General features: G+C 44.0%; 1 protein-coding gene across 3 annotated transcripts in view; it reads right to left on the reverse strand.

Moving 5' to 3' along the window:
- The window catches only part of LOC136675517 (protein CASP-like), a 163,898-nt gene that overhangs the window by 38,775 nt on the left and 107,702 nt on the right, over positions 1-17,421 (reverse strand). The window contains exons 9-16 of one of the 3 annotated variants that reach the window (XM_066652080.1): positions 13,728-13,776; positions 11,050-11,154; positions 10,265-10,453; positions 9,463-9,521; positions 8,657-8,705; positions 8,004-8,100; positions 4,679-5,419; positions 986-1,066 (exon numbers count right to left, since the gene is read on the reverse strand). In XM_066652080.1, coding sequence (XP_066508177.1) covers positions 986-1,066; positions 4,679-5,419; positions 8,004-8,100; positions 8,657-8,705; positions 9,463-9,521; positions 10,265-10,453; positions 11,050-11,154; positions 13,728-13,776 — 1,370 coding nt within the window. The remainder of the gene's footprint in view (positions 1-985; positions 1,067-4,678; positions 5,420-8,003; positions 8,101-8,656; positions 8,706-9,462; positions 9,522-10,264; positions 10,454-11,049; positions 11,155-13,727; positions 13,777-17,421) is intronic. The other 2 variants (XM_066652081.1, XM_066652082.1) reach the window with 2 other exon arrangements.

Here is a 17,421-nt window from a genome sequence, read left to right on the forward strand (position 1 = left end):
GCCTAAATTATATATTGGGGCTTTCGCCTGACGTCAATCAGACAGACGCTGTGGGGGAGAGCTAGGCTGGAGGTGCCCGGGACACATTTCTACACCATGGGAATGAGGAAGAAGCCACGGAGGATAAAAGAGGCTACGTTTACTGTCCTTTTCTTCGGGGATATATTTGGGCATTAATAATAAAATATATAAATAAGGGCAGTGCTCCAGTTTTCAGATCAAGTGTGCTACGTGAACACCCTTGTGTGAGGGAACTGAAAGCTGCACCATGGGTGCTGTTTCAAGAGGTTTAAAACTACAGTGAAGATACAAGGTTAATGTAGCTAACAAGTTACTGCAGCTAATACCCAGTGCATCATTTTAAAATTGTATTTTTCTTAAGGCACAGTCCTGACTGATATTAGCAAAGGCAAGAGAGTGGGGAAAGTGCACCTAATGAATACTTGGAGTGAGCAAGCTGAATGTTTCATGAGGGCTACTGTGTATTGTACACTTTTATTCAACAACAAATAAAACCCCTACAAATTATTGTATTGTTCACTGCATTCATTATGTGTTCCATCAAGAAAAAGCACTGCAAAATCATGCTTCAGAATCAAATTCGTTATGTTATTGGGAATAATATTGTACCCAAATGTATGTAAGAGTTTAAATATGGAGATTCTGATGTTAGCGATTGTAAACACAGCGAATTAATTACTTAATTATCAGTTTTTTTTTTCTTTTTTCCCTAGCTCCAGACATTATGGCTCATTTGAGTGGGAAATAACTGACTATCAAAAGTTACATCCAATTTAAAACAGCCAAAACCTAAAGCCAAAGCACCATCCGATGTAAAAACACAGGTAAAGGGAAGTCACCAGAGTACAACCGTGACTTTAGAATTAGGAGGGAGGCAAAGGAAAAAATAAAAAAAGCAACACCAAAGTAATAAATAAACAAAACAAAACAAAACAAAACAAAACATCAGGACTAAGGGACACACCTGTCCGCGGGGTGCCTTCGGAGCCGGCTCTCCGCTTCGGACCTTCCTGAAACACTCGGCTAAGGGCCTGGCCTGGGCTCTCTGTCAAAATAAACGACAAAAAAGGGACGACAAGGTGAAAAGGGTGCGTGTGGCTCACTGGAACTGAGTACGCCAACATGGCCAGGAGGGTGGAGTGAGGCGGAGGGGTTGGAGATGGCTGACGATGGACCTGTCTGAAGTTCAGCACCTAAGGATGTTTATGTGAGTTCGCTGGTCACGCCTAATATCTTCATACTCTTGCGGAGTGAACCTGCAGTTATGAGCCTGAGAAGACAGGGCTAGCGGTGACTTCCGAACTAGCGACTTCCAAAAGCCAAAAGAAAGAAAACTCTGCTTCAGTAACTCGAAAGAGCAGAAGAACTTATCACAACACGGCTGACAGTAGCACTCCAATTACAGTCATTAAAAGGAATGGCCCTGAAAAACACACCTAAGCCTCATCAGACTTCAGCAACTGTGCCTGTGACCTCCAGGGGGTCTTGAGAGTTGAGGTGGGGTACCACAAGGCCTGAGGGCTAAAGCTCAAAGGCTAAATGGGGGCTCAAATCATTGAAGGAATTTTAAAAGCTGTTTCTACTCAAACGAGAGGATTTCAGCAGCACAGAGAAGGCCTCTGAAAGACAAAAGTTTATGATGCTGACCTAACAGAGTATTTCACATTAAAACATCTAATTTTTAATTAGTTTACTATCAAAACCCAAAAAAAAACGTGCACACAAAAGATACGTGAGCTATGGGTTAACATCAGTAAACCTCAGCCTAGTCCCGTTATTTATTTGATTAATTATTCGCCTGCTGCGAGACTTGGAAAGCCTCCAAAAATGTTCATACCCAGAGGCTTAGCAAGACCACAGTTCATCTCTGGTGCCAAATTGTTGTAGTGCACCCTCCAGCCAAGTAAGAAGTTGCTCAGACACTTTCCGAAGCTTACATATGGCAGTAGTGGCTCCTTGGTTGCTTCTGCTGCTCCTCACAAATGTCCAGTGCTCTGCCAAATAGGCCTATAATGCATAACGAGAGTGGACAGCCATGTGGCCAGTGGGTTGCAGCTCCCTGAACACAGCGAGGCCTGCCTCGATCATTTGAAATCTAACTCAGGCTAGCTTTCCAACTCGTCTGGAACTTCCAGCTTGAGAAACACATCACCATGGGATATCTGACACTTTCCCCTTGGATAGTTATGCTATGGTTCAAATGGACGTGGAGAGTGATCTGAGGTCAGTCGCTGGACTGCATACTTTCTTGCTGCTCTGTAGCCAGAACTGGAGAAACCTATAGAAATACCATGTTTAATACACAGTAAATTTAGATAACTGATTACTATTTTACAACTAACAATACAATTATTAAGAATGCTCCCATAATATATGACTCATTGTAGACACAGGTGCCCAATGGGGCAAACGCAGCTTGTATACTCTCCAATGAAGACCATGAAATCAAAATATAAAGCCCCTCTGCATTGGGCTTAAATCAAGTGAACTGCATTCTCTGTTCACTTCATGTCAATAATCGAAAACTAGCCAACAGCTAATCAGTTTATGAGCTAGAACATCAGCCAACACCAGTACCTGACCTCACTAAAATTCCTGTGGCTGTAAGCCATCAAGTCCTTTTGGTCTTCTCCAAACAAAGTGCAAGACCCTAGAGTTATCATATAATCTACGAAATTATATATGGCGCTTTTCCACTGCATGGTATCTGCTCTACTTGACTCGACTCTATGTAAAGTGTACACCTTGCAGAGCTGTGATTGGCCAGAGAGAGTTGCCATTCAACTCCACGCAATGCAGACATCAAGCACAAACCCTCCATCGACTCACAATGGCAGCTTGTAAAATGTGGGCTTTTGAAGAGGGTCAAGCGCTCCTTGAATCGGTGGCCAACAAAAGCAATGGATAAACTCTACTGATCTGTCTGAACTGATGATGGAGCTGTGTTCATTTCCAAACAACAACAACATGTAAATACACGATGAGTAAACAATGCTTAACTTTACCGCTGCCGTTGTTGTGACTTCCGAAGTCCGTTGTTCCCGTTAGAGACGGGGTTTTCCAACATGACCAGCTACATTTCAGGGGGTAGCTGTGGTACTGGAAAATCAACCAGGTACCAAACAGAGAGTTGAGTCGAGTTGGTACCTCCAAAAGTGTGACATACATAGAAAATAATGAATGATACTTAGCTAGCAGTAATTGACCACAAATGGTTCTGTTGACAAAACGCTATCACTACCTGAAACCGCTCCCTCCACACAGTAAGACCTTCTCCAATCATTCTCAATCCAACTCCAGCTTTTCATCTCATCTGGATCCTCAAGGGCCCTGGCGCACACTCGGGGTCAGACTGAGAAACCTGAGGCTTCTGTTATGTGATAGCCAATCGGGTGTTATCCCAGATTCCTCTTCTTACGGTTATGCAACAGCAAATACTGACACCTAGTGGTCTGTATGTATCTAAGACTGCTTCGGAGCATCAACGAGTCCATTCAGGGATTGCAAAGCAATTTTTATAGAAACCAAATGTAAAAATAATAAATGATAACTTCCATAAATAGCCTTTGCAAAGATTTAAGGGTTAAAGATGGACAGGAGAGGTGATCTAAGGTCAGTATGGATTGACAGCTTCCCGACGGCCTGCATTCCTGGCGCTCTGAGGCCGGAACTGGAGCGAGCAACGTGGATCGAAACTCTACAGGACTTACCGTTGCCTTCCTTCTGGGTCAATACTATTGATCAGTGAAAGGTTTCGGTATGGATTAGCGCACGATGAGGACGGGTCCACGGAGCCTGAAGGACGATCGGAAGCTCGCTCGTGTGGAAATGAGTCGTGATGGAAAAGATGTGAAGGATCTAAACTGACGTCTGAATCGATATGCAGAGAGACGGAGGAGAGACGAGTTCATCGTGCCATATGCTGCACTTTTCTACACTCCAAACTAACAGGCACTTGTTTACTGCTTAATCCCACTTTCTCAAACTCGGTTTGATTAAGCGTTAATGTCTGGAAACTCAGATGTAATGGCCCAAATGCATACTAATGCACGCTAGTGTCTTAATGATGACATTCACATGTCTCAGAGGAAATCAAAATGGCGTGCAAAACTAAAAATTCCGCTGATTCAAGATCAACAATTAGAGAAATACTTCACCCAAAAGTGCTGATGTGCTTAATAAGGACGAGGGAAGTGTGGACTCAGCAGCTGCATCTTTTAATGTGGAGGCTCTATTTCAGAGGTATTGAAACTTTCTTTGACCTCTGTTGCCAGTTTGTTGAGAATTGCTTTACCGCTGTTATTATCTGAGGACTTTGACTCCTTACTGTTATGAAAATAAAATAAACCAGATTGTGAACAATAAAATGATTGTGAAAAGGAAAATTGAAATTAAAAGGGAGTGTACATATTTATTTTGTCCAATTGTGCACCTTATTTGAGCGATAAAGTTTATACATTTTCATAACTATTGATGGTAAACCTCCGCTGTCCTTTTCTATGTATTCATGAACTGGTAGTTTGTTTGTAATAATGACACTAATTAGTGTATGTGCTTGTCCACTGCTTTAATAAAAGTCCAGTTGATTCTGCTTTATTACCAGCACCATCTGCGTTTTCTGGGTGAAGTGTTCCTCGAAGAACCAGGCACCACTCACCTCTTTGTCTCCCCTGGATGCTGCGCAGGGCCAAGATGTTCTGCTCGTCTGAGAGGAACTGCTTCATCTTGTGGAAGGGTTCCTTGCCGCGGATGGTCAGCTTGCTCCAGGGCTTGGGACGGGCCAGGATCTCGCTGACCGAGCCCTGTGACAGGCCCAGGACGTAGTGCCCAAAGACGCGCTGGCCGATGTTGTGCTTGATGAGCTGTTCCTTGACCTGGCGGGCGATCTCTGCAGTGTCCATGTCCTCGCCCTCGGAGGCGCTGCCAGCCCCCTCAGAGCGGCTGGGAGAGGGAGCGGTCCCCCCGTTAGCGTCCGGGCTAATGCAGGACGGCTGGTGGGGTGTTAGGGAGCTTTGGGCCAGCGGGCCGGGGGCGTAGTGGGCTGGGGCGAAAAGCATGGAGCCGTCCTGCAAAGCCTTGGAGTAAAAGGTCTGCATTAGCTGCCGTTGCAACAGGGAGTTCAGTGCCACTTTTCCTGCCAAAGGGAAGGCGGCTGCACCGTAAAAGTCCTGGCCCAAACCCGTGGCAGGGAAATGGGGGTGAGTCCCGTTGGAGGGCGGATCAGGGGCTGGGGGCGGTCCCGGGGCCGAATTAAGCCCTGTCCCTGCTCGAGCCGAAAGTTGGGAGGATGTGGGAGGGGGCGTGGCTCCCTTCAGGGTGGGCGTGGCTGAGTTGGTGGCAGAAGGAGGGCCGAGTTGGCAGGGCGGAGTCTCCTCTTTCCCTTTCTGGCCGGCTGACCCTACAAGAAAGGGCAAACACAATGCATTATGGGGGGAGTTAACAAAAAAAAATTAAAAAATTAAAAAAAAATATAGGGGTCCAAAAAAACAGTTTTCCTTTTATGTTTTAAAGCTGAGAAACTTAAATAATTATAGATTTCTTTTTTTTTTTTTTTTTTTTTTTTGCCAAGCCCCCCAGACAAGCTGCCCATGCATTTGTGGTTTGCACCTTTCTTGTAAGCAACAGCCTGGAAGGACAAAAGATCTTGGACATGGGATGACCGTCATGCAATTTGATGCTGCCATCCAGATCCGTTGCCACCAGTTTCTCTGTATGTGGTGAAGTGAGGCAGAATTGGAGCATGGTCCAGTCAACTCAATCGGCTATGCCTAAAAAGTGTCGGGGGCTTTGATGGTCTAACAAAGAATTGGTGCTGGCCTCTGACCTTTATAAATGTCCGTTCCACTCCGTTCCTCCTACGTGACTGATGTACATTAGTGCATTAACCGTACAGTCTCTGCCGATGACGCCTCCATGACTCGACGAGATAAAAAAGCAGGTGTTCTTTCAAAAACAAGAATGTTAAAAAAGGGGGGAAGAAGTTCAGACTGCACAGTCACTCCCGATGAAGGTTAAGCATTAACGTGGTAAATATTCATCGTATGGCCTCATGCGAATCGGTTAAAATATTCATAAGTCACCAAGGGCCGGGTCTGAACAGGACGGCCGTGCGGTGCGTTAGATCTTAACGCAGGTGGACGGCTCTCTAAGGGGAATGGTTTAAGGGGGAACATTTAGGAGCCTTAAAAAACTCCAACACAATGAATTTTTCATGGATCTCATGTTGTGCTACATGTTTGGCTATAACACAGTACACCAAGGGCATCGTTCCATAACCATGAGAAATATTTCTGCGGACCCGAGGGGGTACATTTCTCTACCTGAATGCAAACACAAAATCAAATTCTCTGAAAAACACAATAACACCCCATCAACGTGAAGGGCAGCACTAGGGCGATTTCAAACCTTTACAAGACGCAAGGGCCTGAGGTGAGGTTGCCAAGACTGTTTGAAGGAGTGGACCCGGTGAACATGGAAGAAAATAATCAACAAATGAATTTCATGTATGCTGATGACCAAAGGGCCCTTTAATTTAGTGGGACGTGATGAGGAGGTCAGGCAACAGTGACCTGTCAATTATGCTAATTTTTTATGCAAAGTTTCCAGCGCTATTTAAATACCCTGTTTATGCAGCCCCAGAGCAAAGGCTCTTGACATTTCTCTCTCACACCCACACACACACACACACAGACACAGAAATACACAGAAACGTGGGGTCAGATCATGTTTCCAGGTTTGTTGCAATCTCTCCAACAACTTGCATATTTACTCCCATTCTGAAAACGAGAGCTTGAAAATGACTCCCAAACACTGGAATCTGTAGGGCATCACCTCCTGTAAAGTTACATATTTGCAGAAGTACACTGCTAACTCTTAAAAAAAATAACACACACTTTTTTCCCCGGGAATGTTAATGCAAAAAGAAGGACCTCTGAGTGTGCGAGAGACAGATTAAGTGAACAGAGAAACAACGAGAGAGAGAGAGAGAGCGAGAGCACAGAGCAGGATGGAGAAAGAGCACATAAAGCAGCCTGCTCTATAGTCAGCACGCTGCTGGAAATGTCAGCGGCACATCTGGTGATGAGCAATTATCAAAAGAGCCATGACTAATGTGGCAAAGTGCTGAAGTGGCCCATTTTTTCGACATGAAAAACAGTTAAAAAAAAAGTGTCTCCATTTTAGCAGCATTAACTTGTTCCACCCTTTTCCATCACCTCCAGATTGTCCCATAATACTCAGATTCCAACATAATACCAACATAACATTGTCACTGTCCAATTAACAACATGCAACTCTATTTTTGTGGATTTTTTGTGTGTTATGATGAATTAACCAATAGAAATGCTCAAAAATTACTGAAAGTTAAGTGGGTTTTTCCTTCTCCTGTAAAGTTATTATTTTGGGAAATACATATATATCAATGCAACCAGTAAAATGATCTGTAGCTGTGCATCTTTGATATTTAATCTACGCTTGAAGTCCTCTAATTCAATACGGCTTATAAATGTCTTTTAAAGTGAATGTCAGAGTCTTTGTTGGTGCCAGACCTTCTGGGAGAACAATGGATTATTCAATGAGCAGCAAACTAACAAAAGCCACAACTGGGAATTATGACTCTCTCATTGTTAAATATATATGATACACAAAGTCATTGGTTTCAAAGTGCAGACATCGTTAAGTGCAATGATCTGAATTTGATTTACAATCGTAATACTGGGACAGACCAAATAAATATAGTATTTTCTTTAAAAATTCAACAAAGGGACTGGGACTCACTCCCTCAGTTCTCTGCAGAAAGCAGCTGCACTCCTTGAAACCCAAAACCACAGTTTGCAAGAAATTCTAAGTAAATTACATTTCTGCAGCTATTGCAGGTGAATATAACATCTGGGGTCCTCCTGGTCTGCTTTCTGATCTCTAAACAAATGGCTCAACAAGCCTGTCTAGTCTCCGGGCAGCCGGAGTGGACCGGGCAGACTTACCACTCAGCTCCGTGTTAGCGATGCGCAGGGAAGCGTTCTCAGACTGAAGACCACGATTCTTCTCCAGCAACAAAACCTCTAGAGGCTTAGACGAGTCCTGAAACAAAGGAGAAAAGTTCTATTATGTGTTCTGGAGACAACAGAGAAAATGGCATGCCCACTACTCTCCAATGTATTTATTAAAATGGCAAAGGAAGTCAAGGCTTTTCAAAACACAGCACTCATTTTGGGCCCCTGAGCCACCAGAGGACTCTGTTATTTATAACATTTATATAACATTACACAGAAAGCTTTGAAATCCAGAGTTTTTCTTTTTTTTCATTGAAACTACACTATTCAACATTTGGGGATTTGGAGGCCTCTCTGGTGGAAAGGTGTAACTGCATTGAAGAAAATTTTGCAAAACGGGCTGTGCCTTGGACCTATTTGATTACAGCTGTTGATTAATTCAGGTCGTTGTTCAAACACGAAGTACATGCCTTTGCCGATGTAAGTGAATGATATACTCTCATATTATTTTATAATATCTTCATCAGTGTAATGTTGATTTACACTGTACTGGGGCTGTGTGTGTGAAAAGGGTTTTTTTTAAGCAAAACATTTTACATAGTGCAGCATTTGAAGAGAAAGAAATGTTTCTATGTTACAATTACCTGCACTGTGGCATTATCAGTGGGCCCGAACTCCATAGACTTCAAGATACTGTGGAGAAAATAAAGGGTATTTGTCAGTAACGGACAGAAATATATACATTTACCCAAACGATCACTCAGGACTTTTGGACAGAAATACCAGAGCCACACACTTACTTTGAAACGACGCAAATTAAATCCATTTTCGTCAAAGAATTCGAGTCATCTCGAGCCCTGTTCTCTCTGTCGTACTTTGGGCAGCGGTTAAATAGGAGGCGTGATCTTTTTTCATGGCCAGATCAGATCAATTCTGGTGGCATTAGTGAGGAATGCTTTCAGAGATGCTATCACTGCTAGGGACTGGCAGTGCGAACGTGGTAGATAAGGGCGGGTTTGAGCATGGGCCAGAAGGAGAAAGGGCCTCAGATCGAGCCAAAAAAAAAGGGCCTATTCACAGGAGGAAGCCCTGACTCAGATCTATAAACACACGCAATTGAGTTAGAGTCGGGAACGGCAGACGTACCGCACGGACTAAAGCGGTTAAAGTCCATCAAAGACAGACGGTAACCAGATCAGCCTTGTGCCGATAAGACCACATCAGAGCTCTGCGCTACGCAAACCCAGTTAGCCAAGCATCCCAACACTCCCGAACCCACAACACAAGCGCTCTTCAGCAGCACTGATTAATCATAATGACCGATCTGGTATTTGCAACACAACTATGAGGCTGGACGTGAGGCTAATAATAAAAAAAGCCAGTGCATTATTGAGAATATTCAGAGGCTGTTAGTGAAGTGCTGGGGTTAATGAGGCAGCTCAGCTCCTACCTCAGCTCTTTCTTCACCTCTTCGTAGTCGGCCTGCTCTTGCAACTTCTCCTCCAGTTGCTGCAGGAGAAAAGAAGTGAATAAAAGAGGTTAAAAGAGAGGCATTGAATAGAAGAAAATTAACTGAGAAGGAACAACACAAAACTGCTCTGAAGATACGATTTCGCTGGAGATACAAGTGATGAAAGCCCAATACTTAGCACTGTGCTGCAACTGTCAAAGCTAAGGATGCATTTATATCAACAGCCTGGTTCCCTTGGTCCAGGCATTGATGTATTTTAGTAATGATATTACAATTTTTATAGTATTTAAAGGGGTCCACCCAGTGCTTTTTAGATGGAGCTGTGAAGGCCAAACCATTACAAATGAGGCTGAAACTGTTTTCGTATTTGGATTTACTGTTCCACCTTAAATGATGCTTACCAGGCGCCAGAACGCAACCGCTGCACAATTTAAGATTTAATATGAGCAGCATATTTAAATAACAGAAGCCAAATTCAGCTATGGATAAAGAAACTAGAATTAGAGGGACGTGCTTCATTTGGAGAACTACTTTTTGGTGGAAGGACAATGTACAGGACTTATTTACTTTCTTTTTTTAATCTGCACTTTGGGAAATAGCAATCCAACAATAACACACTCTTTTTTGTTTCTATTGCTTAAAACGATAGCTCCCTCTGTATAAAGGTAAAACCGCAGTTAATGTGTAAATATTGTTTGTACGTGTGTTACAGCTGGCATTATGAGGCAAAGGGAACGTTGTGTATACTGAATTTTACTGAAATAAAAGTCAGTGCTGAAACCTTGAGCGTGGCGCTCTTGGCGCTGAGCTGTTGCTCCAGCTGGCTGATCTGGGAGGAGGAGTTCTCGCGGAGTTTGGCCAGACTGGCCTGCAGTCTCTGTACATCCTCCACCAGCTGCACCATCTCCCTCTCCTTCGCACTCAGCTCGGCCTCCAGACTGGAGCGGGACACCACTTCCACTGCCTGCTCCTACAAGCACACACACAACACAGAGATTTAGGAACAGTGTAGCGGATAACACCATGCTGGAGAGGGGTTCGATACCCGACCCAGATGAACACAGCACTATAAACAACATACAGTCCTTGGGCAAGACTTCCAACTCTATATTTGCGTGTACAATGTTTTAAATATCGTAAAACATTACAATAAAAGTACTTTAATTAACGGTACTTAAGAATATAATATAAGTAATACGACTTAATAAGTTATTAAGTAAAGATAAAAACAAGAAGTAATTTTATAAAAATCCCCAAAAATGCTAGTTAATGTTAGTTCTTGTTTCTTATCCTTACTTTTTAATCGTGACATTACCTAAGCATTTAGTAGCGCTTACTACTGTCTTGAGGTTCATGAATTAATGTGTTACCTAAAATATTAAGTTGCTCTGGACAAGTGTCTGAGGCATGACCACAGTGTGGGTGACATATTAACACAGACACAAATTCTGCACGGACCAAGTCTTAGTTTTGTGTTGTCAAAATGCATTCAGCTCAGGATAATGTTGAGAGAATCAGAAACTACACAAGCTTGAAGCTGGAGGTCAGAAAGCCGAGTGCTCGTACCATGTCTGGAGCTTTCTGGATCTGCGTGGCCAGCTGCAGGGACTTGTTGGCAGATGTGAGCTGCTCCCTCAGAGCCTCGGCCTCTCTCTCTGCAGCCTCCGCTCTCTGTGTGGACATTAATTCCTCATTAACTTTTCAATAAACACTAGGAAAAAGGAAGAGCACTGATGTGTAGAGGGTGGTGTTTGCAGGCAGCTGCTTGTCTAGTGTTGCTCCTGAAAGAAAGTGTATTAATAGGTACTTTGCCCCCACCCTCTTTTGGCGCAGTAACAGATTCTACTTTTCTGGAATCGAGAAAGGCTTTGGATTATATGCTGGAATTTTCCTATTGGTTTTGGTGGTGTTGTGACGCCAGGTCAGGTACTGAACGATTAGCTTCAGATCACGAAAGCCACGTCAACTCATTGTAAACGTACGAGTTGGAGTGGATGGTATGGGGTGGAGGTATGGACGGAGAACCAATAAATACCAGGACTTTGTTGAGGGCTGCCCAACAACAGCGTTCTCCAGCCAAGTGATCTGGGCAAACTGCACAATCCGTTTTTATGAAACACTCCCAGTTTGCTTAGAGCCAAGTGACAGCTTTAATTTGTTATCGGCAATGTTAGCAATTTCTGATGAAGCGTTCCTTTTAAGCGTCCATCACACCAGTGGGTTGTGATGGCTCCCCTTTTGGCATTCAGATCCATGTCAGTCTTAATGAAGGGCCACGTCTGATGAGCCCCTGGGCTCAGATCTCTCTGATATGAAGCAGAAACGCCTGCAGAATCAACTCTTCACAAATACTCTCATCAATTCCTCACTGCTCTGTGCTCTGGCCAGTGCTCAATGCTACTATTGCACAGAGTTCAATCCTCAATTGATGAAAAGTGTGACCTGTTTATCCAAAATTTGTTTTTGAAATGATATAATAGGTAGTATGTGCTCCTTTTCCATAGTAACAGCATTGGTTTCTAATTACAAACTCCACTCCAACTCGTATTAATGTATCGAATGGTGCTCCATCGCTGCGGAGAATACAGTTCCACTGCTCCACAGTCCAAAGCTGGGGAGACTTATACCCATTTGGCAAACACTTGCAATTGATCATGGGGGATGTACAGGGGTTAGACAATGAAAGTGAAACACCTGTCATTGTAGTGTGGGAGGTTTCAGGGCTAAATTGGAGCAGCCTGGTGGACAATCTTCATTAATTCCACATTGCACCAGTAAGACCATGTGCATCCAATGGTTCAAACACTGTGTCCTGAAGGCGGTGTCGTGTATCAGGACGACAACGCACCAATACACACAGCAAGACTGGTGAAAGATTGGTTTGATGAACATGAAAGTGAAGTTGAACATCTCCCATGGCCTGCACAGTCACCAGATCTAAATATTATTGAGCCACTTTGGGGTGTTTTGGAGGAGCGTGTCAGGAAACGTTTTCCTCCACCAGCATCACGTAGAGACCTGGCCACTATCCTGCAAGAAGAATGGCTTTAAATCCCTCTGACCACTGTGCAGGACTTGTGTATGTCATTCCCAAGACGAACTGACGCTGTAAAAAAGAGGCCCTACACCACACTAATAAATTACTGTGGTCTAAAACCAGGTGTTTCACTTTCATTGTCCAACCCCTGTAGACTCATGCATCTGCACTAGAGCATCTCTGATGCCTGCCTATGCAGACCATACAAACTGTGCTGCTCTTTAAACAATTCATTATAAGAGTCGTCTTAAAACTTTCAGAGAAATAAACTCAGCAGAGACTGAAGTGACCGTCACAATGAGCCTCGCTGTGAAGGCACAGAGCAGGAAGGCGTGACCGAGCCTGAGGCGCATATCAGTCAAAACAGCAGCACATGAAATGGTTCACGTCTAAATGTCAACACAGATATCTGTAGTTTATGCATCAAGGCAACTGACAAAAATAAGATGAAACGAAGGTGTGATTAAAAGCCTAGTCTGGGAAATCTTTAAGGAGACGCTGGAATTAAAATAAACCTTTATGTAAATGATCACTTAAAATATGGAAATTAAGATCAAATGTCTTATTTGAGAAATAGCCTGCTTTTAAAGGGGTTTATTATGAAAACTCATTGGTTCGGAGCATGTGCACATTAATAGGGAGGATATAGAGTCCATCGACTCACATACTGTGAAACAAGACCACCCAATCATTTCTCTAAATCAGAAAAATAAGGATCCTGGGAGTTTGTAAGAGCACAGTTCAAAGTTAAATGGAGCAAAACAGACACAGAGCATGGAGATACTGTAAATAATGGTTAAAAAACGAAAAAACCATAACGAAGAAGAAAGAGAACCAAGTGAATACGACTTAAAACCAGAGCTTCTGCTCCTCGGCTCTCACTGCTGTGCACTCAGGGTCCGGGTGAACAGCGAGCGGCTCGTTATCTCTTAAAGGCACATGTGCTGGTGTTTTGACCAAACAGATCGCAGGCATCTCACTGAGACCTGGAACTGTGTTCCCTTGTGGAAAAGGGGAAGAAACCTTATTTAACATTCCTAAGCAGGTTATAAAAGCTTTCTGACTAAGCTTTTCACAAGAGTGACATCAGTAAATGTGGCAATAGACTGCTGACCAATGTACACACAAGATACGAAGGCAGTCTAGCAGAACAAGGCACATGACTCACGTTCTGAAAGCATGAGTGTAGAAGACACACGGGTCTTACCTGATTAGCTCGCTCCAGGTCAGTCATGACCATCTCGATCTCATCAGCTCTGTGGAGAAAGCAGAAATGACATTATAGGAAAAGGTCGGAGATGATTTGTATACTTATAAACGGATCCATACCCCTGTTTAGCATTAGCATACTCGTCGTACACCGAAGGGTAGACCTCAACACGCTTGGAGGCCAACCCACACATCCCTTTTAATGCAACACACTTTGGCTTCTTTATGAATCGAACAGTAAACAAGAGCACAAACTCTTGCTTATACCAGTAAAGAGCGGAAAAATACATTCTCACAGGGTAATAGACTACAAATGCTGGCCAAACAGCTGTTGCTGCGATCATTAAAGGCAAATGGAAGAATGGATCTGGCATACGATCAGATGCGGGATTGGACTGGGTTCATCTTGGGCTCAAAATGAATGCAGATTAAGTACAAATCATTACGAGTGTGTGCGAGTCAAAGGAAGTAGGCACGCTTGCTGTCCAGTCGCATTTGGTACTTTGCTATCAGTGCCAGTGACCATCAGTGAGCACACACACACACACACACACACCTCTGCAGACCCATTAAGCCCTCTCAGTTTCACCCTAATCCAGTGGGCTGTGAGCTCGGGAGTCCTGCTTAAGCCTCTCGAACCAGCCCGCGGTAAAACAGAGGGATTACATTAATATACTCTTTAGGCTCTGCTTAATACACACTAATCTGATATAATATTTTCCTCTCCCCGATTCGCTCTGTTAAAGTGCCAGGGCGAGGGGACAGGGGACGGTCCGGACCTTCAGTGACCGAGCACCTGGAACAACTCAGGGCTCAGAGCACTCAGGACACACACCTGAGGACAGACTGAAGTAGTGGTTGGTGTAGTGGAGTATAGGTTCGATCACCCCATCCCAATATCTTCTTCACGTACAGACGGTGGAGATGAGACACATCCAAGTCGTGAGTTAGCGTGTAGTGTGTCAAATTACAGCCTAGGCTCATCGTACCCTGCTGAATAAATCTAAATAAATGCCAGTGGAGTCTGGAAGCACACTATTCATACCCTGCTTTTCCCTCCATCACCACACTCCACCTCACCACCACCAGGGGCCCTTTCAGAATTAAGTTCTGGTGCCACGTCTGTCCAAAAGTCTGGACCGTGGTCCGTTCCTGTGGACGGTGTAAACAAAATATGATGTGGACGATAATTAAGAGGACACACACACCTGGAATGAGCGGGTTCGGTGAACAGAGCCGACACAAGCCCCTGTGTTTTGCTTGGGTTAAAGAGTCCAGGGCAGACGCGCATATGCAAACAAGAGAGCGGGCAAGCGTTAATTACACTAACGACCTAACATCTAATTATGGGTGATTCTTCATAAAGTATTTAATTACCTTAATTAACGCTCCATCTCTAATTATAGACGTAAGTGTCTATGGAAGTGGGTGGGCTTGTTGGGGAGAGGGGGGAGGGACGGGGGACACGTCCTTCATTTCTGACTATCACTTCAGGAAGGACACCAAAAATGGCTTCAGAAAAGCCAGGAGGGTTCATATGAAGCAGGATGTCCCGGGCGGGAGGTCAGTGGCCCGCTTAAGGCAACAGAGCACACATAATAGGAAACGGCTTTGCTCTTTAGCAGCTAAAAGCACGGCTGCATTAAGGTAAAGCAATACCGATTTACACCCACTTTTATACTCTCTGCAGAGCTGCATTACAAGGGCAGGGAGGGTGTGTGCATGCTGTGTGTATGTGTGTGTGTGTGTCAGGAGGTGAGGGGGTGGAATTTAACGGTAAGCGTTTCTGATACTAATGCAACCCAAATACAGCGTGAGCACCAAATGTGATCATTTAATCAAAGTACAGATGTACAAAGTATTTTTTAAATAAACCGTTGGATTTGCGTGGATTTCGGAATTACAAAGGAAATGGTGGCAGGACCCCAAAGCAGATCAGCAATGGGATTTTTATTTTTATTTTTTTATACTCTGATTGAGTGTATCTGTGGTCAGCGGCACCGCCGTTCACCTTATAAGCCAAGCTGAAAGGAAATTCTGCAAACAGCCAGAAATTGAAACGAGAGAGAGAGAGAGAGAGAGAGAAAGAGAAAGAGAGAGAGAAAGAGAGAGAGAGAGAGAGAGAGAGAGAACTCAAAAATGAGGTCAATAGTCCCCCTCCTTTCATCCCCCTCTACAATATGCCACACAAGACGAATGATTTTATTCTTTTACTGCTTCTCTTCTGGTGATCAAACACAAAGCAAAGCAGGAACTTTCAGAATACAAATCACCGCTGCATAGACTTTGCTTTCGGAGACGAGGACAAATCTAAATACCTGACACTTTGGGAAAACAGAAACAAAAAACAGTGATTTGAAATCAAAAATATGGATCACAACAGGGACAGCGTGAAAAGCATACATTACCTCTATGTAAAATGTAAAATAGTTCACACTATCACTGGGGGAGGGGGGGGGGGGGGTGATATATAAATATAGTATAAAGTTGTGACTGGTTTTACGTAGTGACTAATAAATTTGTAATAAAATATGTATTTATTTTCATAAATGTATATACTACACATAGGTGATTTTTACATATAAGACACGAGGTGAGCTGACCTGTGTGTGTGTGTGTGTGTGTGTGTGTGTGTGTGGGCATGTGCTTGTATGTGTGTGCACGTGCGTGTGGGGGGAGGAGGCCATGAAATAGCGAGGGACTGCTGGTGAGTGACAGAATGTGCAGGGAGGAGAAGGGAGCCCTAGCAACTGTCTCTATGCACCTCTCGTCCTCTCGTCCCTGGAGTCTAATTGAGCAATCAAGAGAGCATTACAATCCCAATTAAACAGGCAATTATGTTTGATTGGGTTTGATTAATCCAAGCCGTGGGGGTGATGTGGCGCCGCCTGTGTGTGTGTGTGTGTGTATATGTGTGTGTTTATGTCCTGTAGTGGATGGGCCCAGGTTAGACTGCAGGTCTGGAGGGGGACGCAATGTATAGGCAACGGTTCTACCAACGGGTAATACAAGAAAATGAGAGAGAGAGAGAGAGAGAGAGAGAGAGAGAGAGAGAGAGACAGGGAGCAGAGATAGACAGACAGAGAGGAGAGAGAGAGAGGGTAGAAAAACAGACAGCACTAGAAAGCAGAGACAATACGTAAGTGAATATATACAGTGAGGAAAAAAGAAGCCGTGGACAGAAACGGAGAGGGAAAGAATGAGAGCCAAAGAAAGACAGAAAGAGACAAGGAGGAAGAGAAGGAAAGAAGAGAACACATGTGAGAGAGATGGGACATAAGAGAAAGAGCAAACGAGTAAATGAGAGAGGGCGAGAGCGAGAGAGAGAGAGAGAGAGAGAGAGAGAGAGAGAGAGCTGCCTCCTTAATCAGCACTCTACACAGTACTCCAGAGACAGTACCTGAGCTCCACTCTACCAGACACACACACACACACACACAAACATGACCTACATACAGCACTGCTAGCGCACACACCTACAGCAATCGGGGTGGAGTGTAGAGAAGTAGAGGTAGAGAGAGAGAGAGAGAGAGAATGAGAGTAAGACAGAAAGAGAAAAAGAAAAACAACAGACAGAAATGTACAAAGAAGTAAAAAGGAAAACAGTGAGCTGTAGGCTGCAGTGTGTTGTCCGTAGCTGTGGGAAATGCCTGAGGCACAAGTGTGCATGGTGTGTGTGTGTGTGTGTGTGT

The sequence above is a fragment of the Hoplias malabaricus genome, chromosome X1 (assembly GCF_029633855.1).
Source record: "Hoplias malabaricus isolate fHopMal1 chromosome X1, fHopMal1.hap1, whole genome shotgun sequence".
Lineage (NCBI taxonomy): Eukaryota > Metazoa > Chordata > Actinopteri > Characiformes > Erythrinidae > Hoplias > Hoplias malabaricus.